The 26,004-nt window shown below is 46.1% G+C and overlaps 1 protein-coding gene across 1 annotated transcript in view; it reads left to right on the top strand.

Annotated features, from left to right (window-relative positions):
* Positions 1-15,716: 15,716 nt before the first annotated feature.
* Positions 15,717-26,004, top strand: part of SGPP1 (sphingosine-1-phosphate phosphatase 1) — a 31,707-nt gene continuing 21,419 nt past the window's right edge. Inside the window, exon 1 of the mRNA XM_084836799.1 lies at positions 15,717-17,143. Coding sequence (XP_084692925.1) covers positions 16,487-17,143 — 657 coding nt within the window. The 5' untranslated portion in view covers positions 15,717-16,486. The remainder of the gene's footprint in view (positions 17,144-26,004) is intronic.

Genomic DNA, 26,004 nt, shown 5'->3' with positions numbered 1-26,004 from the left:
TTTGTTGTAGAAAAGGATAATATATATTTAAAATAAAAACAATAAAATGAACATCTGTAACCACGTACATGCCCAGTCGGCTGCCTCCTAATCCTAAAATGTTTGAAATAAGAAGAAAAAGGGTGCTGCGGGAATAGTGTTGACCCTCATGGGTCCGGGCATGCCCATGCCAGCCTAGGAGCTGATGCAGGGCCAGTTTGCCACTGCTGCCATCACCTGCTGCTCTCTAGATGGTCATTTGGGGGACCCCTGGACTGTGGAGGCCATGGATGTGGCCCCCATAGTCCAGCTGTAGCTGCTCCATGGCTTTTGTACCATGTTCTTAGGATGAAGTCCTTCCTGATCTTACCACATGCAGGCTACTAGGAGCTTCTCTACACAAGCGATTCATTGCATGCTCGTGATTGGTCATTCATGGAAGTTTGTGGGCCCTTTAAACAACGTTGTCAACCTCCAGGACCTCTCCTGCACTTTCCCCCCTTTATCCCACTGTCAAAAATCAGAGAGAAGCTGTAATAAAAGGAAATGGCATGATTGTCAGGTCCCTTGGTTCTCTCCGTTGGCAATCACACCAACCAAGGCACCACGCTTCAGGCTCACTACTTCATTAGTTAGCTACCAGGTTCCTCACAAATGCAAATCCTTGGTGACTGTCAGACTACAGAGGAGAACAGCTACTCCACATAATTACGAATATCAATAGAGGAGCCAAGTGGGAATCAGAGATGTTGCCAGCAGTTTGAACAAGAACTTGCCAGCCATAATAACTTAGGGGGGGATGCCTCTCCCTTACAGTTGTGCCCCCCTACATAAGCTCTCACACACAGCCAAGTGGGTGGAATGTCTGAGCTCCACCTCTAACTTTTCCTGCTTCGCTCTGTGCCGGACTCTAGCATCCCTCAGGTCACACCCCACACTCTCCTCCTCCTCCAAGACCTGGGTTCTCACGGGGGAGGAAAGGGGAGGGCCCTCAGGTCAAGCCATCTGGAAGCCAAATTCTTGAAAAGAATGTCTATCCATATCTGAGCTCACTAGGGAGGCAACCTTCCCCAGTTCTGGCTGTTCCCAATCTGAATCTGAGCTGCTAACTATCTCCACACGCTCAGAATCATTCCTGACAGCGATGTTGGCAGTGTGTAAAGCCAGTGTTGCGCTATAATTCAGCCACTAAATGGCGCTGTTTCATTGAACATATAGAGCATTGCTGAGAAGGAAAGTTTTCAATTCCAAATCACGTGTTCGCCATATAAAGCAGCCCACTGTAAACCCAAAAAGACTCTGGAAGAAGAAAGCTCTGGTAAGGATGCAGGTTTTTTGCTTAATGTAGAGAAGCCCTATATCATTTCAGTGAAGTTCAGTTTACAGCTTCTGAAGTCCAGTTTACAGCTGGAGGCAATCCTTTGTAGCTTGAGAGTGTTCCAGGATTTGCATCTGTAATGAACCTGTTGATAATAAATTAAAGGCATGAGACTGAAACCTCTCTATTTGTGCGTATGAGTGCATAAGTAAGGAAGGGGCCCAAGGGAAACGTGACAGATTGCAGCTTTAGTTTCTATAGGCTTTCCCAAATGATGTTGATTTTGTGCTAGGAGTGCACACAACTTACTGAACTCAATGTGTGGCATCATCCAGACAACATTTTCAGATAAGGAGCTTAAGATCATGGCATCTGGCCCCATCACTTCCTGGCATATAGAAGGGGAAGAAATGGAAGCAGTGACAGATTTTATTTTCTTGGGCTCCAAGATCAGCGCAGATGGCGACTGTAGCCATGAAATTAAAAGACGCTTGCTCCTGGGGAGGAAAGCTATGGCCAACCTAGACAGCATAGTAAGAAGCAGAGACATCACCTTGCCGACAAAGGTCCGCATAATCAAAGCTATGGTTTTCCCAGTAGCAACGTATGGCTGTGAGAGCTGGACTATAAGGAACGCTGAGCGACGAAGAATTGATGCTTTCAAACTGTGGTGCTGGAGAAGACTCTTACGAGTCCCCTGGACCGCAAGGAGGTCAAATCAGTCAATCCTAAAGGAAATCAACCCTGAGTGCTCATTGGAAGGACAGATACTGAAGCTGAAGCTCAAATCTTTGGCCACCTAATGCGAAGAGAAAACTCCCTGGAAAAGACCCTGATGCTGGGAAAGACTGAAGGCAAAAGAAGGATGGCAGAGGATGAGATGGCTAGATAGCATCACCAATGCAATGAATATGAACTTGAGCACGCTCCGGGAGAGAGCGCAGGACAGGAAGGCCTGGAGTGCTATGGTCCATGGGGTCACGAAGAGTCGGACATGACTGAACGACTGAACAACAAAATTGCGGTGGAAGCTTCTGCTCCCACTGCAAGGGGACTCAATTCCTCAAGCAATTAAGGTTGCAATCCTGCACTCTCTTACCTGGGACTCAGCCCTATTTAACTAAATAGGACTTGCTTCTGATTAGACATGTATATAGAATTGCACTAAAAGGCACACGTTTTGTCTGCTGAAAAAAATACACTGCTCAGCTGCCATATCATTTCTCATCAGCATGCTTGAGATCCCATCTAGCAGGCACAGAGACATATTGTGCCCATCCTTCTCTCCTGCTTTGCCTGCCAATGCCAGTTTCTAGCATTTGTCTCTTGGTCACGCTGGGTTCCCCTTCATGGATCACTGCCTTGTTGTGGCGAAGGGGCTTGCGTAACTCAGTGAAGCCATAAGCTATGCCGTGCAGGGCCACCCAAGACGGACAGGTCATGGCAGAGAGTTCTGACAAAATGTGGTCCACTGGAGAAGGAAATGGCAACCCACTCCAGTATTCTTGCCAAGAAAACCCCATGGAACGTATCACAAGGCTAAAAGATATGACGCCGGAAGATGAGCCCCTCAGGTTGGAAGGTGTCCAATATGCTACTGGGGAAGAGCAGAGGGTATTTCCAAGTAGCGCCAGAAAGAGTGAAGCGGCTGGGCCAAAGCCGAAAGGACACTCAGCTGTGGATGTGTCTGGTGGTGAAAAGAAAATCCGATGCTGTAAAGAACAATATTGTTTAGGAACCTGGAATGTCAGATCAATGAATCAAGGTAAGCTGGAGGTGGTCAAACATGAGATGGCAAGATTGAACATCGACATCTTGGGAATCAGCGAACTCAAATGGACAGGCATGGGCGAATTTAATTCAGGTGACCATCATATCTACTATTGTGGGCAAGAATCCCTTAGAAGAAATGGAGTAGCACTCATAGTCAATAAAAGGGTGGGAAAAGCAGTACTGGGGTACAATCTTAAAAATGATAGAATGATCTCAGTACGAATCCAAGGCAAACCATTCAACATCACAGTAATTCAAGTCTATGCCCCAACCACTGAGGCCGAAGAAGCTGAGGTTGATCGGTTCTATGAAGACCTACAACACCTTCTAGAACTAACACCAAAAAAAGATGTCCTCTTCATCATAGGGGATTGGAATGCTAAAGTAGGAAGTCAAGAAATCACCGGGATAACAGGCAGGCATGACCTTGGTGTACAAAATGAAGCAGGACAAAAGCTAATAGAATTTTGCCAAGAGAACATGCTGATCATAGCAAACACTCTTTTCCAACAGCACAAGAGGCGACTCTACACATGGACGTCACCAGATGGTCAATATCGAAATCAGATTGATTATGTCCTTTGCAGCCAAAGATGGAGAAGCTCCATACAGTCAGTAAAAACAAGACCTGGAGCTGACTGTGGCTCAGATCATGAGCTGGTTCTTGCAAAATTTCGGCTTAAATTGAAGAACGTCGGGAAAACCACTAAACCGTTCAGGTATGACCTAAATCATATCCCTTATGAATATACAGTGGAGGTGAGGAATAGATTTCAGGGATTAGACCTGATAGACAGAGTGCCTGAGGAACTATGTACGGAGGTCCGTAACATTGTTCAGGAGGCAGCAACGAAATCCATCCCAAAGAAAAAGAAATGCAAGAAAGCCAAGTGGCTGTCTGATGAGGCTTTACAAGTAGCTCACGAAAGAAGGGAAGCAAAAAGCAAGGGAGAAAGGGGAAGAGATACCCAACTGAATGCAGAGTTCCAGAGAATAGCAAGGAGAGACAAGAAGGCCTTCTTAAATGAACAATGCAAAGAAATCGAGGAAAACAACAGAATGGGAAAGACTAGAGATCTCTTCAAGAAAATTGGAGATCTCAAGGGAACGTTTTGTGCAAAGACGGGCATGATAAAGGACAAAGAAGGCAGGGACCTAACAGAAGCAGATGAGATTAAGAAGAGGTGGCAAGAATACACAGAAGAACTATACAGGAAAGATCTGAATGTCCCTGATAGCCATGATAGTGTGGTCACTGAACTTGAGCCGGACATCCTAGAGAGTGAAGTCAAGTGGGCCTTAGGAAGCATTAGTAACAACAAAGCTAGCGGAGATGACAGTATTCCAGCCGAGCTATTTAAAATCCTAAAAGATGATGCTGTTAAAGTGCTGCATTCAATATGCCAACAAATCTGGAACACTCAACAGTGGCCACAAGACTGGAAAAGGTCAGTTTACATTCCAATTCCAAAGAAGGGCAACGCCAAAGAGTGTTCAAACTACCGCACAATTGCGCTCATTTCACATGCCAGCAAGGTGATGCTCAAAATCCTACAAGCTAGGCTTCAGCAGTATGCGAACCGAGAACTACCGGAAGTACAAGCTGGGTTTAGAAGAGGCAGAGGAACTAGAGATCAAATCGCCAACATTCGCTGCGTCATGGAGAAAGCAAGAGAATTCCAGAAAAACGTCTATTTCTGCTTCATTGACTACGCTAAAGCCTTTGATTGTGTGGATCACAACAAACTGTGGCAAATTCTTAAAGTGATGGGAGTACCAGACCACCTTACCTGTCTCCTGAGAAACCTGTACGAGGGTCAAGAAGCAACAGTAAGAACCAGACATGGAACAACCGATTGGTTCCAAATTGGGAAAGGAGTACGACAAGGCTGCATATTGTCACCCTGCTTATTTAACTTATATGCAGAGTACATCATGAGAAATGCCGGGTTGGATGAATCAGAGGTCAGAATTAAGATTGCTGGGAGAATTATCAACAACCTCAGATATGCAGACGATACCACCCTAATGGCAGAAAGCGAAGAGGATCTAAAAAGCCTCTTGTTGAGGGTGAAAGAGGAGAGTGCAAAAGCTGGTTTGAAACTCAACATTAAAAAAACGAAGATCATGGCATCTGGCCCCATCACTTCCTGGCATATAGAAGGGGAAGAAATGGAAGCAGTGACAGATTTTACTTTCTTGGGCTCCAAGATCACCGCAGACGGTGACTGTAGCCATGAAATTAAAAGACCCTTGCTGCTTGGGAGGAAAGCTATGGCCAACCTAGACAGCACAGTAAGAAGCAGAGACATCACCTTGCCGACAAAGGTCCGTCTAATCAAAGCTGTGGTTTTCCCAGTAGTAATGTATAGCTGTGAGAGCTGGACTATAAGGAAGGCTGAGCGCCGAAGAATTGATGCTTTCGAACTGTGGTGCTGGAGAAGACTCTTACGCGTGCCCTGGACTGCAAGGAGGTCAAATCAGTCCATCCTAAAGGAAATCAACCCTGAGTGCTCATTGGAAGGACAGATCCTGAAGCTGAAGCTCCAATATTTTGGCCACCTAATGCGAAGAGAAAACTCCCTGGAAAAGACCCTGATGCTGGGAAAGACTGAAGGCAAAAGGAGAAGGGGACGGCAGAGGATGAGATGGCTAGATAGCATCACGGATGCAATGAATATGAACTTGAGCACGCTCCGGGAGAGAGCGCAGGACAGGAAGGCCTGGCGTTGCTATTGTCCATGGGGTCACGAAGAGTCGGACACGACTGAACGACTGAACAACAACACGCTGGGTTTCTGTTGCAGTACCATTCCTGTCCTCTAGGTGGCCTGTGTACAACACAAGCAGCGCCTGACAAAGAGATGAAGAGGGAGGTGGTGCCTCTCTATGCACAGAGCTGTAATTTAGCAAATGAACTAATTCAGTTCTTTACCCTGAACCGCAGCCAGATGCAAAATAGTGCCTCAGGAAGGTGAGCATAGCATTGTGGAACAAGGTACATCTGAGCACACGCTCAGCCCAGGAATTTGTTTTCAGCAGCAGAACTGGTGCTTGCACACAGATCCTTTCATACAGAGATCTATGCCTATTTCCTCTCCTAGCCCTCAAGATTTCTTGATTTCAGTAGCTTAGTTTAGGAGGAAAATAAGACTTTTTGTTATTGCTATTGCTAAACCACTGGGAGTCGGAAACCCTTGCTGATCTACGGCAAATCACCTGGAAATCTAACAGTAATCGGTAGATCCCAATCTACCTTCTGTTCACCCTTGAACTAGATCACACTGATTGGGTTCGGACAATCATGGGGGTAAAAGAAGCCATCGTGGCTTCTTCCCCCACCCCCACGCATGCCACGTGCATGACCACGATTTGCATTATTACCCGCGATGCAGCGCGGGTTGCTGTGTCATCCAAACCTGGCATGGTGTGCAGCAGAGGTGGCTTCTTGCCTGCGCCACAACCCATGCTTTATAGTAGTGGTTGTGGAGTGGGTAAGAAGCCACCCATGCATCGTGCTGGGTTCGGACGACAGAGCAACCCGTGCTGCATAGCAGGTAATGATGCAAATTGTCGTTGCAGGCACCCTGTGTGGCCAGGAAAGAGGCCACAATGGCTTACCTCCAGTTATTTCCTAGTCATTGGCCCAGTTCACAGCTCACAATAACCTGCAGGCAATTCTGAGGCATTTCCCTGTAATCTCCCAAACAAAGCAGACACTTGCTAGGGCCATTAAAGTAATCTCCAGCAGTCCAGTAAACAACATTAAAAATGAGTAACTCCATGTACACTACCCTAAACTCCTTGGAGGAAGAGCAGGATACAGATGCAATATATAGTCAAATATAATATAAAGTGTGCTATTGTAACCTTAATGTAGAACAAACTAAAGCAAGGCAATGGCAGTATGCAAAGAAATGGGAATGGGTAGGAAGGGAATTTATTGCTGCTCAAAGAGAAGAGTATTAGGTGATTGTGTACAATGCAATCATTCTGGGCTCGGGTTTTGTACTTGCAAAAAAGGCCACCGGGCAGGAAGTGCTGCTGAATGTTTGCCTTGTCCAAACACGGAAACCAGATGCACACAAGATTGAACTTTGGCTGCTTTATAACTGAGATGCTTACGTTTCCTGTACCTTGCCCTCAGTTACAATTAGGCCAAGCTGTAGAGGGAGACAGATGCTATATAACCTAGTCACAACAGCTGGGCAAAGTCCTCAGGACATCCAAGGAAACTGATGTTGTTAACCTTTTATGCTGAGGCGCTGAAAGCTGTACAGCCTCATGATGGGAGTTTTTGAAGGCTGGAGACTGGAACATGATGCAAGTACTTTGAAAAGTCATTAGACTGCCTCATAAAAGGAGGGAAAGACCTTGACGATAAATAGGGCTGGCCCTACCATTAGGCAGAGTGAGGCAGCTACCTCAGTCAGCTGATTTTCGGTGTCATGAACAGTCAGCAAAGTGCTAGTTATTTAATTTATTATTGTTGTGTTTTCACTGCTAGTGAGGGGGAGAGGCACTTGTGGGATATTCTGGCTCAGGTGCCAAATTAACCTGACTAGCCTTAGGTACTGTGCAGTTTGACCTGAGATGCCCTTTACTGCTCCTTCTCAGGCAGCAAAATGTCATGGGTTACACTGTGACAACCTAAGAACTTGGAGAGCCACTGCCAGTAAGAATCACGGCTAATGGCTAGATGGATCAAGGGACTGGTTCTATACAAGGCGTTTTCCGATGTCAACACAACTGTCCGAAGCTTCTTGAAATCCTTGTGTTTGGAGGGAGAGCAATGGTGGCTAAATTTGCACCCTTAGGCTCAGCTTCGAACAGAACCTTGTCAATTACGGTTAGCAGGTGTGGATTCAGAAATGAGCAGCACTTGCATTTAGGGGCCTGGTAAGGAATGGCAAGATGTCAAGCACTTAAGAACAGCTCTACTGAGTCTACCTCGGTCCATCCAGCCCTGTACCGGTGACCCTGACTGGCAGCAGTTGCTCTCCACGGTTTCAGGCAGGAGTTTTTGCAGCCCTACCTGGAGATGCCGGGGGTCAAACCTGGGACTTTCTGCCTGCAAAGCAGGGGCTCTGCCACTGAGCCATGGCCCTCCACCATTTCTTTGGCAGGATGTAATACAAGACAGCTGTGATTGCTAAGGTTCAGCCCAAGAAACACACATGAAAAAGATAGAGCCTCTGAGCATGTGCAGTATACATGCCCTCACTTTGAGCAGGGCCGGCTCTACCATTAGGCAGAGTGAAACAGAAGCTGCAGGAAATGGATGCTGCAGGTGTGGGGCATAACAGCAGTACAGCCCCCAGCTGTTCCTCCTGCACCTCCCTGGCCTTTCTCATCCACTGGAAGACAGAGCTGCCTGTGCCACTCAGCCTGTCCTCTGCCCCCTAAGCTAGTCTGCTGCCCCCAGGTGCAGTGGAGGATACTGACCCTTCTGCACTGACAGTCGAATTGGCTTTTGTATTTGGAATGGGGGAGAAGCATCATCTTGTTCTTTCTTTCTTTCTTTCTTTCTTTCTTTCTTTCTTTCTTTCTTTCTTCTTTCATTTAAAACATTTGTATCCTGCCCTGTATCATTAAGATCTCAGGGTGGCGTACAGATAAAAACAATTTAAACAGTATAAAACAATAAATAATTTAAGCAGCTAAAAGCATAAAACAATCTAAAACAATAAAACAGTTAAAACAGTGTGCAACTTCAGGGAATTCAGTTAGCCCTCAAAGGCTTTGGTAAAAAGCCATGTTTTTACTTGGTGCTGAAATGAAACCAATGCACGTGCCAATCGGGCCTCCAAGGGGAGGGCATTCCACAACCAGGGTGCCACAGCAGAGAAGGCCCTCTCCCACGTCCCACCATAGTGTACGTGGGACACAGAGAAGGGCACTTCCAACAGATCTCAGTCCTCCAGCAGGCATATATAGGGAGAGGTGCTCCCTCAAATATTGAGGTCCCAAGTTGCTTAGGGTTTTAAATGTCATCATCAGCACCTTGAATTCTGAGTGGAAGCATACTCATATACATAGAGAGTAGTGGGCTCTCTCACACTGGAGGCATTCAAAACGAGGCTGGACAGCCATCTGTCAGGGATGCTTTGACTTGGATTCCTGCATTGAGCAGGGGGTTGGACTCGATGGCCTTGTAGGCTCCTTCCAACCCTACTATTCTATGATTCTATGATATTGGAACCTCATGACGAAGGTGAAAGAAGAAAGTACAAAAGCTGGGTTGCAGTTAAACCTCGAAAAAACCAAGATTATGGCAACCAGCTTGATTGATAACTGGCAAATAGAGGGAGAAAATGTGGAGGCAGTGACAGACTTTGTCTTTCTAGGCGCAAAGATTACTGCAGACGCTGACTGCAGCCAGGAAATCAGAAGACGTTTACTTCTTGGGAGGAGAGCAATGACAAATCTTGATAAAATAGTTAAGGGCAGAGACATCACACGGACAACAAAGGTCTGCATAGTTAAAGCAATGGTATTCCCTGTAGTAACTTATGGCTGCGAGAGCTGGACCATAAAGAAGGCTGAGCGAAAGAAGATAGATGCTTTTGAACTGTGGTGCTGGAGGAAAATTCTGAGAGTGGCTTGGGCTGCAAGAAGATCAAACCAGTCCATACTCCAGGAAATAAAGCCAGACTGCTCACTTGAGAGAATGATCTTAAAGGCAAAACTGAAGTACTTTGGCCACATCAAGAGAGGACAGGATACCCTGGAGAAGATGCTGATGCTAGGGAAAGTGGAAGGCAAAAGGAAGAGGGGCCGACCAAGGGCAAGGTGGATGGATGATATTCTGGAGGTGACGGACTCGACCTTGGGGGAGCTGGGGGTGGCGACGGTTGACAGGAAGCTCTGGCATGGGCTGGTCCATGAAGTCACAAAGAGTTGGAAGCGACTGACCGAATAAACAACAACAACAAAAATGATATTGGCAGCCAGTGTAATTCCTTTGAAACTGGTGTTATATGATCATAGAATCACAGAGTCATAGAATCATAGAATAGTACGGTTGGAAGAGGCCTATAAGACCATCAAGTCCAACCCCCTGCCCAATGCAGGAATCCAATTCAAAGCATCCCTGACAGATGGCTGTCCAGCCTCATCTTGAATGCCTCCAGTGTGGGACAGCCCACTATCTCCCTAGGTCATTGGTTCCATTGTCATATTGCTCTAACAGTCAGGACATTTTTCCTGATGTTCAGCCGGAATCTGGCTTCCTGTCACTTGAGTCCAGGATTCTGTGTCCCGCACTCTGGGATGATCGAGAAGAGATCCTGGCCTTCCTCTCTGTGACAACCTTTCCAGGACTTGAAGAGCGCTATCCTATCTCCCCTCAGTCTTCTCTTCTCAAGGCTAAACATGCCCAGTTCTTTTAGTCTCTCCTCATAGGGCTTTGTTTCCAGTCCCCTGATCATCTTCGTTGCTCTCCTCTGAATCCTCTCCAGTATGTCTGCATCCTTCTTCAAGTGTGGTGCCCAGAACTGGACACAGTACTCCAGATGAGGCCTAACCAGTGCTGAGTAGAGGGGAACTAGTACTTCATGGGATTTGGAAGCTATGCTTCTATTAATGCAGCCCAAAACAGCATTTGCCTTTTTTGCAGCCACATCACATTGTTGGCTCATATTCAGCTTGTGATCTACAACAATTCCAAGATCCTTCTCACTTGTAGTGTGGTTGAGCCATGTATCCCCCATCTTGTAACTGTGCATTTGGTTTCTTTTTCCTAGGTGCAGAACTTGGCATTTATCCCTATTACATGTCATTCTGTTGTTTTCTGCCCAGCACTCCAGTCTATCCAGATCACTTTGAATTTTGTTTCTGTCTTCCAAAGTATTAGCTATCCTGCCCAATTGTGTGTCATCTGCAGATTGATCATCATTTCCTGCACCTCCTCCTCCAAGTCATTAATGAAAATGTTGAAGAGCACTGGGCCCAGGCTCATTACCTCTCCCTAGTTGGAAAAGATCCCACTGATAAGCAGTCTTTGAGTCCGATTCTGTAGCCAACTGTGGATCCACCTGATCGTTGTTTCATCTAGCCCACTTTGAGCTGGTTTGTTAATCAAGATATCATGGGGCTCTTTGTCAAAAGCTTTGCTGAAGTCAAGGTATATGATGTCCACAGCATTCCCACAGTCCACAAGAGAGGTTACCTGATAAAAAAAATGAGATCAGATTCATCTGGCAGGATTTGTTCTTGACAAATCCATGTTGGCTTTGAGTAATCACTGCATTGTTTTCAAGGTGCTTACAGACGGATTGCTTTATGATCTGCTCTGGAATTTTCCCAGGCATTGATGTCAGACTGACTGGTCTGTAGTTCCCAGGTTCCTCCTTTGTGCCCTTTTTGAAGATAGGGACAACATTAGCCCTCCTCCAGTCATCTGGCGTTTTACCCGTCCTCCATGATTTCTCAAAGAGAATAGACAGTGGTTCTGAGAGTTCTTCTGCCAGTTCCTTTATTCCTCTAGGATGCAGTTCATCTGGCCCTGGAGATCTGAACTCATTCAAAGTAATTAGGTGTTCCTTGACCATATGCCTATCGATCTCCAGCTGCAATCCTGCCCCTTCAGCCTGTACTTCGCCTTTGCCAGGGGGGTCATAGACCCTCTTTGGGGAGAAGACTGAACTGAAGTAGGCATTGAGCACCTCTGCCTTTTCTTTGTCATCCGTTATCATTTTGCCATCCTTATCTAATAGCTGAACCACCATTTCTTTCCTCTGTCTTTTACTCTGCACATAGCTGAAGAAAGCCTTTTTGTTGCTTTTAGCATCTCTCGCTAACCTCAGCTCGTTCTCAGCTTTAGCCTTCCTGACGCCATCCCTGATTTTTACGAGCTGTTCCGGCCAACAGTATAACTGCTGCATTTTGCACTAGCTGCAACTTCTGAGTTGTCTTCAAGGGCAGCCCCACGTAAAGTGCACAGCAGTAGTCTAATCAGGAAGTTACCAGCGCATGTGCTACTGGGGCTAGGTTATCCCTGTCCAGGAAAGGCCGTAGCTGGCAGATCAGCCAAAGCTGGCCCCAAGTATTTCAGGCCACCTCGGGCTCCAGTGACAGGAATGGACCTTTGCCTGAAGCAGCAAAATATCTTGGGCTGGCCCTGATTTGAGCCAGTTAGGAACTCAGGAAACTGCCTTATACTGAGTTAGACTATTGGTCCATCTGGCTCAGACACTGACTGGCAGCGTCTCTCCAGAGTTTCAGGCAGGATTCTTTTCTAGCCATAAACATTTGGAATTGGGAGGAGGGAAGGGTTTCTATATTTAGGAGTATGATTTCTAACCCAGCTTGAGCTTGGCACTTCTCTCCTTTCAACAATCAATCACTGTTAGTTTTGGAGGTGGCTTTTTTGGTCAGACAATAGGGCGGAAGTTGCTTACTTGGAGAACTGGAAGGATTTTAGCTGTTGTGTAGACATTTTTTTAAAGAACATCCTGACGTATCAGAGCAAGTTACAGCATTTCCACTGCTTTACATATAACAATCGCATTTATGAGGTGCCTTTTTGCACGTTCAAAAGATTCCATGCACTTTATTCATGCAATAAATGTATGCCCTGCTCTTGGTCCTCAAAGCAGCTTACAATTAAAATCCACATGAAGGTATATTGTAGCTAGGAATGTGTTTGTGAGTGTGACAAGCTGTAGGCGCTTCTCTCCAGAAGCAGAAAATGCTCAGTAAACCATACACAACAACCCTGCCAGGTAGGTCCACATTGTTATCTCCATATTGCATATAATGACATACACTTGTAATTAAGTAGAGCAAAACAAGGTTAAACTTTCCAGCAGAAACCACACCCAGCTCCTCTATATTTCCAGTCCTTTTCTCCAGCATATCACCCTTGCTTTCCTCTCAAGAGACCCCATCCACCCACTCGAAATCCTTACATAGAATATAGTGACACAGTTCATTGATTGTGCAACGAAAGCTGTCGGGAAATGTTTTTTTCAACTTTGCTCCCCTTATTCAGCACTACTTACAGAACATCCTTCCCTCTATCTTTCAAACTTCTCTGGAAAGCCTGAGGAAGGGAAGGGTAGAAGTGATATTTTCACTGTGCAGCTAGTCATGGGACTGCAGCCTCTGCACAATTTCTTTGGTGGTAAGTTCTTCTAAAGTTGCTAGGTTTCCTGAGGCTCAAAGATGCAATGGCTGGAGACTGTGAGCTGGAGGGATGGTGGTGGTGGTGGTGGTGGTGGTGGTGGCGGGCAGGGAGTAGAGCCTAGTGGTGCCTGATTGGGGTGGAGGGTGGCATATGACTGGGAAACAGTGTGGCTTTGCCAGAGTGCAGCAAGCAGCAAAACCTTTCAAAACAAGAAGATAGCTTTACCCCACAAACTGCCCCCTCACTGCAATTTTACTCTTTCCCCCCACATTTATTTATCATGCCCTACTTTGCAGCCAAAGCACCTTGCAAAACATTTAAGATTCATCACCAAATCAAAGAGATATAACCTAACATCAGTAACCATTAAGTAAAAGCAAGAGAGACACGATGAACCAGCAATGCAATCCTAGGCATGGCAGAAGTAAAGTCCAATTGGGGTTTACTCCCAGGGAAGAGCACACAGGATTTCAGCATAATAATGCAATCATCTAATGTCTACTCAGTCCTATGGAGTTCAATGGGTCTTACTTCCAGGTAGGTGGGTATAGGATTGCACCCTGAGAGCAGCAAATACAACTGTTTCACTTTTAAAGTATCTCTAAAAGCAAGCAAGGCTTATTGAGCTCTGTGGGATGTACATCTGAGTAAAACAAACACACATTAGATCTAGAGTGGGTAACTTGTGGCCCTCCAGATGTTTGTAGGCAAAAACATCTGGAGTACCATAAGTTGCCCATCCCTGCATTAGATTAATTGAAGGAAAAACTCCCTGCCAAGGGAGGCCTGGATAACTGCATCTTTGATAAACTTCTGCGGTAGGCAAAGACGTTCTTTTTCAGACAAAATAGCCAAGGTAACTGTGTTGACAATAAGGAAAATTCTAAAATCCATTTTGCTGCAATACCTTTATTAGACCCACCAAAAGACCAGAAAAAAATTGTGAAAGCTTTCCAGCCCCCCCTAGATGTTAAATTCAGGCAAGACATTAAAAAGGCAGGGGAGGGAAGAAGAATCCTATCCTTTGAGTTCAATGGGGTTTACTCCCAAGTAAGTGAGTATAGGATTGCAACATAAGCTGACTTGTTCACTTACTGAAATAGGTTTGAACTGGTGGGCGCTGTGTGTTTCTTAATTGTATGGATGTGTTTTTAACTGATTTGCTTTTATGTTTTGATTCAAGTTCTGTATTTCACCTAGCGCTGTATTGTTGCTGGCCTCCTCGAGCGCCATTTATGGTAGAAAGACGAGGTTTAGCTAAAATGATGGTGATGATGATGTCGCTTGTCCTTCAGCAAAGCCAAAGGTGGGAGAATGCGGATGCTGCATGCCCCATGCAGTAAACTCAAAGCAGCAGTGAGAGGACGGAAAAAAGAGACACGTATTGATAACTGGCAAATAGAGGGAGAAAACGTGGAGGCGGTGACAGACTTTGTCTTTCTAGGCGCAAAGATTACTGCAGACGCTGACTGCAGTCAGGAAATCAGAAGACGTTTACTTCTTGGGAGGAAAGCAATGACAAATCGTGATAAAATAGTGAAGAGCAGAGACATCACACTGACAACAAAGGTCTGCATAGTTCAAACAATGGTATTCCCTGTAGTAACCTATGGCTGCGAGAGCTGGACCATAAGGAAGGCTGAGCGAAGGAAGATAGATGCTTTTGAACTGTGGTGCTGGAGGAAAATTCCGAGAGTGCCTTGGACTGCAAGAAGAACAAAGCAGTCCATACTTCAGGAAATAAAGCCAGACTGCTCACTTGGGGGAATTATATTAAAGGCAAAACTGAAGTACTTTGGACACATCAAGAGAAGACAGGATGCCCTGGAGAAGATGCCGATGCTAGGGAAAGTGGAAGGCAAAAGGAAGAGGGGCCGACCAAGGGCAAGATGGATGGATGATATTCTGGAGGTGATGGGCTCGACCTTGGGGGGGCTGGGGGGGGGGCGACAGCCGGCAGGAAGCTCTGGCGTGGGCTGGTCCATGAAGACACGAAGAGTCGGAAGCGACTGAACGAGTAAACAACAACCAACCTTTCACTCTTACTCTGGTCCAGCGGCGGCTGGTGGCTCCGATTTCGGTGGGGCGGCGCATCCACTCTGGGTTTCAGTCGGGACCCGTCAGAGCGCTAAGGGAGCTATCCAGCCTGCTGGACCTATTCGGGGACTAGGGTTCAGCACCTCGGGCAGCTCCTTTAGAGCTCTGGCTGGTTCGGGCTGGGACTCAGAAAGGATGCGCGGCCCCACCGAAATCGGAGCCACCAGCCGCCACTGCTCTTGTCCTTGTTTTAAAAAGCCGGGGCGGGGGGGTGGGTGTGGAAGCTGGGCGCCTGCGAACGGAGCGGCCGATCCTGCGCGTGCGCGCCACGCCACGAGGCTCCCCCTCCCCCTCCCCTTTGCTAGTTCGCGCGCCTTGTCTCAAGCGCGCGGCCACGCTCTGGACAACGCGGGGGAGAGAGGCCGCGCGTGCGCGCTGCGGCGGCGGCGGCGGCAGGAGCAGCGGGCGGGACTTGCCCGGGGCGGGAGCTGCGCGGGCGGGCGCGAGCGGGCGCGCGCGCGAGAGCGAGCGCCTGAGGGGAGAGGGAGAGCGCCTGACAGATCGGCGACGCCGGGCGGAATGACGGCTCGCCCAGCCGACTGACTGGCCGGCCCAGCTACCGACCGCGTTTCTCGGCAGGATCTCCGCCTCGCAGCCGCAGCTCCCGCTCTTGCCCCCAGCCGCCCCCCCCGGCACACGCGCCCCCCATTCCTCCCCTTTCCGCGTCGCCTGAGGTAAACCGCCCCCTCCCCCACGCCCAAGCAGGGCTTTAACCGCCCCCCTCAGGCCGCCGTCGAGCCACCGCCTGCCCTCGAGCCTTCTCTTCTCCCCCTCCCCAAAACCTCGCCCCCGCCCCACGGCTCAGCCCCATCGCTTCGCCCCTCCCTCCCACCGCCTGCGTAGCCCCCTGGCGGCTCCCTCCCCGCCCTGCCCCCTCGCGCAGCCGGCCCCCCACTCCTCTCCCGTCGCCCCTTCTTCCTGGGGGGGCACCCAAGCCCGTGGTGCCTGTGCCATAGCTCCCAAGCCGCCCCCCCCGCACACCCGCGTTCTTTGGGGGTGGGGCTCACTACGTCTGCCCTACCCCTCTCTGAAAAAGAAGGACGTCGGCCTGAAGCGCTTCCAGATCTCTCCTCCTCGGTGCATCACTGCTCTGGCATTCCACCCCCCACACGCACGCAGGCACCTGATTTGGGGCTTGGGGTTTCCCTGGCCTGGCCTGGCTCGGCTCTTGGTGGCAGGCGCCCTTCAGCATGTCCCTGCTCAGTCACCTCTTCAGTTACCTGCAGGATCCAGAGAAAGTTGCCACTTTCCAGCAGCTGTGCGGTGTGCACTGGGGCTCTGGCACCGTTGCTCAGGCGGAGGGGTCGGACGCCGTGTTGGCCAACGGGAGCTGCCCAGACGGCGAAGGTGGCGGGCGACACCGATTCCAAGGCCCCTCTAAGGTGGATGAGAAGGGCGACGGCGCAGGGTGCTCGAATGGCATGAAGAATGGGGAGATTTCTGGGGAAGGCAAGCCACACAGCTGGGGTTCGAAAAGGCAGCCTCGTCGCAACTCCCTGGCCGAAGAATCTGTATGCCAGGCGTTCTCAATCAGCAACCCCTTCCTTTATTACCTGTTCGGTCTGGGCACAGAACTGGGCAACGAACTCTTCTATATCCTCTTTTTCCCTTTCTGCTTCTGGAATGTGGATGCTTGGCTGGGAAGGAGGCTCATCATTGTTTGGGTTTGGGTCATGTACCTGGGTCAGTGTACCAAGGATGTTATCCGTTGGCCAAGGCCTGCTTCCCCACCGGTGGTGAAACTGGAAGTTTTCTACAACTCTGAATACAGCATGCCCTCTACCCATGCCATGTCGGGCACTGCCATCCCTATGGCACTAGTTTTGTTCAGCTATGGACGGTGGCAGGTAAGGGCCCTTCCTTCTTTCATATTAAGTGCTTAGTCAAGGCTCCTGTATTACTGCTCAAATGGTCTGCTGAAAATATGAAGTGCTGCTGTTTTTTTAAAAAATTCATGCAAAATTGAAAGAATCCTTTACTACGTCAGTGTTTAGGCAAACAGAAGGATTGGTCTTTATAATTCCAGAATTCATATGCTGATAAGGACTTCTCTATAGTATGTTCTCAAGGAGGCTTCATTTGTAACCTTTGAGCATCTTATATTCCGGCACTATGTATGATTTAATGTGTGGGAGCTAGTCTAGAAGCCAGGTGATGTATGGCCCCTGGAAGAAAATTATTTTCTATTGCCTCAGTTAGAAGTTCAAGGTATTTTCCCCCAATATGTAGATGAATTAGATGTTTGTAGCAATTTACAAACCTGAGTAAACAAATAACGTACGCCAGGGTTTCTCCTACTGCATCTAAATCCTTATCTCTAGTTTAGAACTACTTTGCTAACCTGACACACAGTGGGCCAGTTCACATGTCACACTGCAATTCGTATGCCACGCCCCGTTCCTGGGTTGTTTTGTGATGTGTGAACCTGGAAACTCTGGGGGTTGTTTATGGGTTAAATAATCCAGAGTTAACCCATAAACAAACCACGGGCAGTTGTTGGGTTAACTCTGGGTTGTTTTACCCATAAACAGCCCAGAGTTTCCAGGTCCACACATTACAAAACAACACAGGCACAGGTTTTCTTGAATGTCTCACTGTGTCTAATGGGGATTGCTTCCAGGTAAGTGTGCATAGGATTGGAGCCTTATACTTCCAAGTAAATGTGCATAGCATATGAGTATGCAGACGTTGACCCAGCTCCAACTGCAGTTGCAACCAACTAGATGCATGCAGCAGCTAGTAGTCCTGGATGAGAAGATTTACGCTCATATGTTTGCATGAGCGCCATATGCAGAAGCCTGTTTCTGTGTATGAATCTTCCCTACAGTAACTATACAAGCAGCCATATTGGGGCTTTTGAGTTTCTGCCTCCTTCAAGATTTGTGCTTCATTTTATTGTTGTCTCTGATGTTGTAGTCTCATGAAGTCATTGTACCTCTGGTAGCCATCTGTTGGGGTTGGGCAAGCCAGGAATGTACCAGCTGGAGAAGTTCCTGGGCAGGGATTAGGTCATTTTCTTATTACTGTTGTATTTATGTGGTAAATTCTGTTTCTGATGTCAGCTTTTATAGTGGAAGGCTAGAAGTAGTTTTTGTAACACTAATTCTTTAAATTCATTTCTAGAACATTCTATACATTTGCCTAAAATAGCTTATTTTAAATAAAATTCTTTTGAGTATTTTTTGAGGACTAATAGGAGAAATTCATGTTTACTGAATGATCAGTTGGTCCCATCCTAAATTAGATACAGCTATAGAGGAAGTTGATGGTACCATGCAATGGTTGGTCTGGCCATAATGCTGGTCTAGAATTTATTCCCAGCTATATCCAATCAGATTCGGAGGTTTCATAACATGTCGTTTGAGTCTAAATGTCAGATGTCAAACTATGCCCGTGTCTGCATTATGAACAATTGATACAATAAAGTTTAAAGCGCATGGACTTAATTCTTGATGTGTGTGCGCACACGGATGCTTCTTTTTTTTTTTTTTAACAAGGTCTGAGGTCGTAAACATTTGAAATGAATTGTTTCCTTATTAATACTCCTGAAACCATTGTTCTCTTATAAAAGCTGTTGGCACTAGCTCAGGTTTGAAAGAAGAGCTCTTCAGCGAAACATTTTCTCTGTGCATCCAATCAGGATGTAAAACATGGACTGCAAGAGGAGTGTAATAAAATGCAAGAGGATGTAATAAAAACAGAAGAGGGAGTTTCCAAACAAGAGGAAAAGGTCTACAAATGCTGGCCTAATGAAGAAATATATCATTAGCCTCCCCCCACCCCGAGCTCTAATAATTAAGACTCTGTGAATGCTGTCAAGAAAAAGCTTGCTGGTAAAGTGGTTTAGTTTCCACAAGCTTTGCTGTTCATTTCAAACATACTTGGATAAAAAACAGGAACACCAATAAGATTTCACGTAATTAAGGCTGCAGTCCTTTGGAGTAAGCCCCATTGAACACAGTGGGGTTTAATTCTTCTGAGTAAACATGCAAAGGATTGTGCTGTAAAACAAGTTTCATCTTTTTTTCTGATTGGCCTCCAATCTAAGGTTTTTCTCTCGCCTTTCCTCATGTATGTATGGGTTCTACAACACGACTATTCCTACACTGCACACACATGCATATATAAGTATACATATATATATATGTGTACAAAAATGACACAAGGGTTGTCTCTAAAATGTATTTCCATTAATTTTATTGTTTTATTTAAGGTATTTATATGCCACTGTTCATTTAAATTCCTTGAGCAGTCTACAGAATTTGCGAACTGGATATGAAAAACAGATATGTAGGCAGAACAGCTGCTAGCTGTGGGATAACTGAAGTGTTTCCAGAGTTCCATCCCTAATCTAATAGAGGTGTGTGTGCATGTGTTCTTAAGACATTAAAGATCCCCAATTTGGAGCTAAAGAAAACAAAGTAAGCTGGTCCCAAAATACCATAAACATTTTCGTCACCACTAATAACTCTTAAAACTGTAGAATTGTTTCTTTTTAATGAGAATAGTTATATTGACTTCTGAGAATATATGTTTAGTAAACACAGCATGCCAATGATTGTTGAAAATCCCAAAGGAAAAATAGTTCATATTCTGGTACATTATGCTTTATGGCCACAGAGATATTTGTTTGGTCTCTTTTTATTGCAGCTGTGTGTTATATGCATGGTGTTAGTATTGATGTTTGTACTATTACAGAGAAATGATGGAGAAGGAAGGAAAGAAACCTGAATGACGATTACTCAGAATTTATTTACTTATTCACAGTGTTTTTATCTTGTTCTTTAGCCAAAAAGGCTCCCAGAGTGGCTTACAAAGATTAACAATAAGATAGTCACTGCTGTCAGGCTTACAATCTAAAAGACACAATACAGAAAGAAAAAGGATTGGGGGGAAGGAGGAAAAAAGCAAAACTCAGTCATCAGTTCTTAGTTTCAAAGTTCTTATAGGTGTTCTTTCTGGCAGGGAAGTGTGAAACAAGCTCCCTGCAACTGTTCCTTCATTGGCTGATGTGTGCGGCTCAGCTGGTCTTCCCCTTGCCAAGATACTTATTCTGTAAGAAAATGGGCAGTATCCTGTAGTGCCACTGAGCCTGTGCTAGTTTTATTGCGCCAGCAGAATTGTCTGCTAGTGCAACAGGAACTAGAGGTTCTTGAAACAACCCTGTAAATAAGCGGAAATTCTAATTTCTGGAACGGGGCACACCGGCATAGCTCCCTCCCGTGAGCACCACTAAAAACCAACCATTTCTGCTCATTTTCATTTGTTTCAGAATGCGGTAGTTCCTGTTGCAGTAGAGGTCGTTTCCACTAGTGTGGGGGCAACATAAGATACTGCCCAGTATTAGTAATGTGTTTTCATTTATCCATGTGTGTTTAGAGATGGAGTTCAGTTACATTGCTGTAAACAGCAGCTGCATAATTTTCTTCACTGTTAGGTTTGACTTTCTATATTTTGTGAAACAGAGGTTTCATACTGTGCTTCTGGCTGTACTCATGGCAAAGCACTCATTTGAGTACTCTGTTGCAAGCATAAACTAAGCTTCAATCTGCTTTGTGCGACTTGGAGCTCTTCTTGTGATGCTTGGTGCAAGGTGCTATAGCACAGAAGAAGAGTTCAAAGGACTCAAGGATTCTTGCTTTTTCAGTCAGTCTTGGCAACTGTAGTCTTGGCAACTGTTGTATAAAGATGCAGAAACGGTGTGAATTCCAGAAAGGTGTGTGAGTGTCTTTATAATGTGGGGACAGTGATGTAATGCTAAGTTCTAATTGATAAATAGCCTACACACATGCACAGTAGCCTGTGGATTGGATCCAGATTTAGGTGTGGGCAATGGCACTGGTCCCCTTCATGGATCACTGCCTTGTTGTGGTGAAGGGGCTTGCGTAACTCAGTGAAGCCATAAGCTATGCCATACAGGGCCACCCAAGACGGACAGGTAATGGTGGAGAGTTCTGACAAAATGTGGTCCACTGGAGAAGGAAATGGCAACCCACTCCAGTATTCTTGCCAAGAAAACCCCATGGAACGTATCACAAGGCTAAAAGAGATGACGCCGGAAGATGAGCCCCTCAGGTTGGAAGGTGTCCAATATACTACTGGGGAAGAGCAGAGGGTATTTCCAAGTAGCACCAGAAAGAGTGAAGCAGCTGGGCCAAAGCCAAAAGGACACTCAGCTGTGGATGTGTCTGGTGGTGAAAAGAAAATCCGATGCTGTAAAGAACAATATTGTTTAGGAACCTGGAATGTCAGATCAGTGAATCAAGGTAAGCTGGAGGTGGTCAAACATGAGATGGCAAGATTGAACATCGACATCTTGGGAATCAGCAAACTCAAATGGACAGGCATGGGTGCATTTAATTCAGGTGACCATCATATCTACTACTGTGGGCAAGAATCCCTTAGAAGAAATGGAGTAGCACTCATAGTCAACAAAAGGGTGGGAAAAGCAGTCCTGGGGTACAATCTCAAAAACAATAGAATGATCTCAGTACGAATCCAAGGCAAACCATTCAACATCACAGTTATTCAAGTCTACGCCCCAACCACTGAGGCCGAAGAAGCTGAGGTTGATCGGTTCTATGAAGACCTACAACACCTTCTAGAACTAACACCAAAAAAAGATAATCTCTTCATCATAGGGCATTGGAATGCTAAAGTAGGAAGTCAAGAAATCACCAGGATAACAGGCAGGAATGGCCCTGGTGTACAAAATGAAGCCGAACAAAGGCTAATAGAGTTTTGCCAAGAGAACACGCTGATCATAGCAAACACTCTTTTCCAACAGCACAAGAGGCAACTCTACACATGGACATCACCAGATGGTCAATATCGAAATCAGATTGATTATGTCCTTTGCAGCCAAAGATGGAGAAGCTCCATACAGTCAGTAAAAACAAGACCTGGAGCTGACTGTGGCTCAGATCATGAGCTGCTTCTTGCAAAAATTCGGCTTCAATTGAAGAACATAGGGAAAACCACTAAACCATTCAGGTATGACCTAAATCATATCCCTTATGAATATACAGTGGAGGTGAGGAATAATTTAAGGGATTAGACCTGATAGACAGAGCGCCTGAGGAACTATGGACGGAGGGAGCAACTCAATCCATCCCAAAGAAAAAGCAATGCAAGAAAGCCAAGTGGCTGTCTGATGAGGCTTTACAAGTAGCTGAGGGAAGAAGGGAAGCGAAAAGCAAGGGAGAAAGGGGAAGATATATCCAACTGATTGCAGAGTTCCAGAGAACAGCAAGGAGAGACAAGAAGGCCTTCTTAAATGAACAATGCAAAGAAATCAAGGAAAACAACAGAATGGGAAAGACTAGAGATCTCTTCAAGAAAATTGGAGATCTCAAGGAAATGTTTTGTGCAAAGACGGGCATGATAAAGGACAAATAAGGCAAGGACCTAACAGAAGCAGATGAGATAAGAAGAGGTGGAAAGAATACACAGAAGAACTATACAGGAAAGATCTGAATGTCCCTGATAGCCATGATAGTGTGCTCACTGAACTTGAGCCAGACATCCTCGAGAGTGAAGTCAAGTGGGCCTTAGGGAGCATTACTAACAACAAAGCTAGCAGAGATGACAGTCTTCCAGCTGAGCTGTTTAAAAGCCTAAAAGATGATGCTGTTAAAGTGCTGCATTCAATATGCCAACAAATTTGAAACACTCAACAATGGCCGCAAGACTGGAAAAGGTCAGTTTACATTCCAATTCCAAAGAAGGGCAACGCCAAAGAGTGTTCAAACTACCGCACAATTGTGCTCATTTCACATGCCAGCAAGGTGATGCTCAAAATCCTACAAGCTAAGCTTCAGCAGCATGTGAACCGGGAACTACCGGAAGTACAAGCGGGGTTTCGAAGAGGCAGAGGAACTAGAGATCAAATCGCCAACATTCGCTGGATCATGGAGAAAGCAAGAGAATTCCAGAAAAACGTCTATTTCTGCTTCATTGACTATGCTAAAGCCTTTGATTGTGTGGATCACAACAAACTGTGGCAAATTCTTAAAGAGATGGGAGTACCAGACCACCTTACCTGTCTCCTGAGAAAACTGTATACGAGGGTCAAGAAGCAACATTAAGAACCGGACATGGAACAACTGATTGGTTCAAAATTGGGAAAGGAGTACAACAAGGCTGTATATTGTCACCCTGCTTATTTAATTTATATGCAGAGTACATCATGAGAAACGCCAGGTTGGATGAATCACAGGTCAGAATTAAGATTGCCGGGAGAATTATCAACAACCTCAGATACGCAGACGATACCACCCTAATGGCAGAAAGCGAAGAGGATCTCAAGAGCCTCTTGTTGAGGGTGAAAGTGGAGAGTGCAAAAGCTGGTTTGAAACTCAACATTAAAAAAACTAAAATCATGGCATTTGGCCCCATCACTTCCTGGCATATAGAAAGGGAAGAAATGGAAGCAGTGCCAGATTTTACTTTCTTGGGCTCCAAGATCACTGCAGACGGTGACTGTAGCCATGAAATTAAAAGACACTTGCTCCTTGGGAGGAAAGCTATGGCACACCTAGACAGCATAGTAAGACGCAGAGACATCACCTTGCCGACAAAGGTTCGTCTAATCAAAGCTATGGTTTTCCCAGTAGTAATGTATAGCTGTGAGAGCTGGACTATAAGGAAGGCTGAGCGCCGAAGAATTGATGCTTTCAAACTGCGGTGCTGGAGAAGACTCTTTCGACTCCCCTGGACTGCAAGGAGGTCCAATCAGTCCATCCTAAAGGAAATCAACCCCGACTGCTCATTGGAAGGACGGATATTGAAGCTGAAGCTCAAATATTTTGGCCACCTAATGCGAAGAGAAAACTCTCTGGAAAAGACCCTGATGCTGGGAAAGCTTGAAGGTAAAAGGAGAAGGGGACGGCAGAAGATGAGATGGCTAGGTAGCATCACCGATGCAATGAATATGAACTTGAGCACACTCTGGGAGAGAGTGGAGGACAGGAAGGCCTGGCGTGCTATGGTCCATGGGGTCACGAAGAATCGGACACAACTGAACAACAACAATTGCACTGGTAGAGGTGTCACCGCCAGCCCTCCTCCCCATAGCTTTGTATAATGTATTTGTAATTGTTTTTAATTTGAGCTTCAGCAATGGGGTGGTATAGAAGTATAATAAATGAAATGAATGAAATGAAATGGCAGCCCCTTCAGCCTCCCAAAAATGCTATACAGGGGGTTCGGGGGACCTTGCTGGTTGTGTATGTGTGTGTGGGGGGAATGAGAGTAAAGGGTGAATCCCCCCCAAATCAGGCAAAGGCACCTACATCTGGATATAAGTCTATATCAACAGCTGCATGCATACTGCTGTGAGAGAGAGTCTATTCCATTGTGGTGATAGATGGATCCTATTAGGCTGCTGTAACAGGGGTATCCATACCTTCACCCTAATTGGTTTGGATGGCTGTTTTCTGTAGGTAGAGTCTGATGCCAGGCAGGCAGGTAGGAATGCAGACCTGACTATTCCTTAGTCATGTCCACAAGTGCCAAAATCTCCTTTTGCCTGTGCTGCTTATGGCGCCTGTGCTGCTTATGGCGCCTGTGCTACACATTGGTCATGTCAGGAGGTTCTGAGTTCCTGGTGCCTGTGTGTGTGTGTGTGGGGGGGCAATTTCAGGGGAGAACTGGCAGACAGGAAGTGCTGAAGTGTACCCCTGCTCACTAATTCTCCCCTGCAAATGTCTTCCCTAGCCATTTTTAACCCATTTTTTCTTCAGCCAGGTTCTAAGTCTAGAAATAAGTCCAGATGGGGGAAGCACTGCCAAGGGAGACATTTGCAGGTGAGAATTGGGGGAGGCGTAACCTTTTCCACACCAACCAATTCTCCCCTGCAAGTGCTCCCTGCATATTCATGTTACCATTGCAGAAATCTGTTTGGGATCATGTATCTACTGAAGTAACATCTACTTCTTCCATTAGAGGTCACAGCTTTCAGCATTCCCTGAGGAAAAAGAATGAGTATCAAGCCAGTTTAAGCATGTCGTACATATATACCCTAAAGTGGAGAAAGGGCTCCAATTAGAATATTCCCACTTATATCAAAGTAGCAGGTTCACTTCTTGTTCAAGATCACTATCAATTTGTTCCTTTAAACCGGGGGTGGGCAGCCTTTTTTCTACTGAGGGCTGCATTCCATTGTAGGTAATCTTTCAAGGGTCATATGCCAGAGGTGGGCAGGGCTGAAGCCTGTGGGAAGTGGGTTCAGAGCCAAATGTCAGCTGGGCCACCCCTCCCTCCCTCCCTCCCTCCCTCCCTCCCTCCTAGCCAAGTGGGCTGCTCAGTAGGGACAGATCTGTCTTGCCAGAGTCTAAACTGATTGCTTGCCAATGGCTATGTGAATTTAGCCTGAGGGACACACTAAACAATGGCATATTTTTACCATTACAAATCACCTAATAAAAATATGTGAACATTACAATAAACTGTCAAAGCTGGAATTTGTAATATCCAAATTTTAAAAGAAATACATTGTGTACAAACTCCTGTTTTGAGGAACTGACAGATACTTTAGGTGATAAAGAAAATGAAGCTAAGTTCTGGACATACGCCACCTCTCTTGTGACTTCCTCCCTTTTAGGGCTTTGTAATACACTGTAGTAAATATTCTCCAGCTTTGGAAGGGAGTTGTATCCGTTCTTGTACAGTGTAGCATTCTGCAATACTGTAACTGAAAAAGCATTTC

This window comes from Heloderma suspectum, chromosome 1 (genome assembly GCF_057233095.1).
Source record: "Heloderma suspectum isolate Gila_16-S chromosome 1, 16-S_ref, whole genome shotgun sequence".
NCBI lineage: Eukaryota > Metazoa > Chordata > Lepidosauria > Squamata > Helodermatidae > Heloderma > Heloderma suspectum.
Note: the sequence above shows the minus strand (reverse complement) of the source record. Positions and strands in the feature narration are given on the sequence as shown.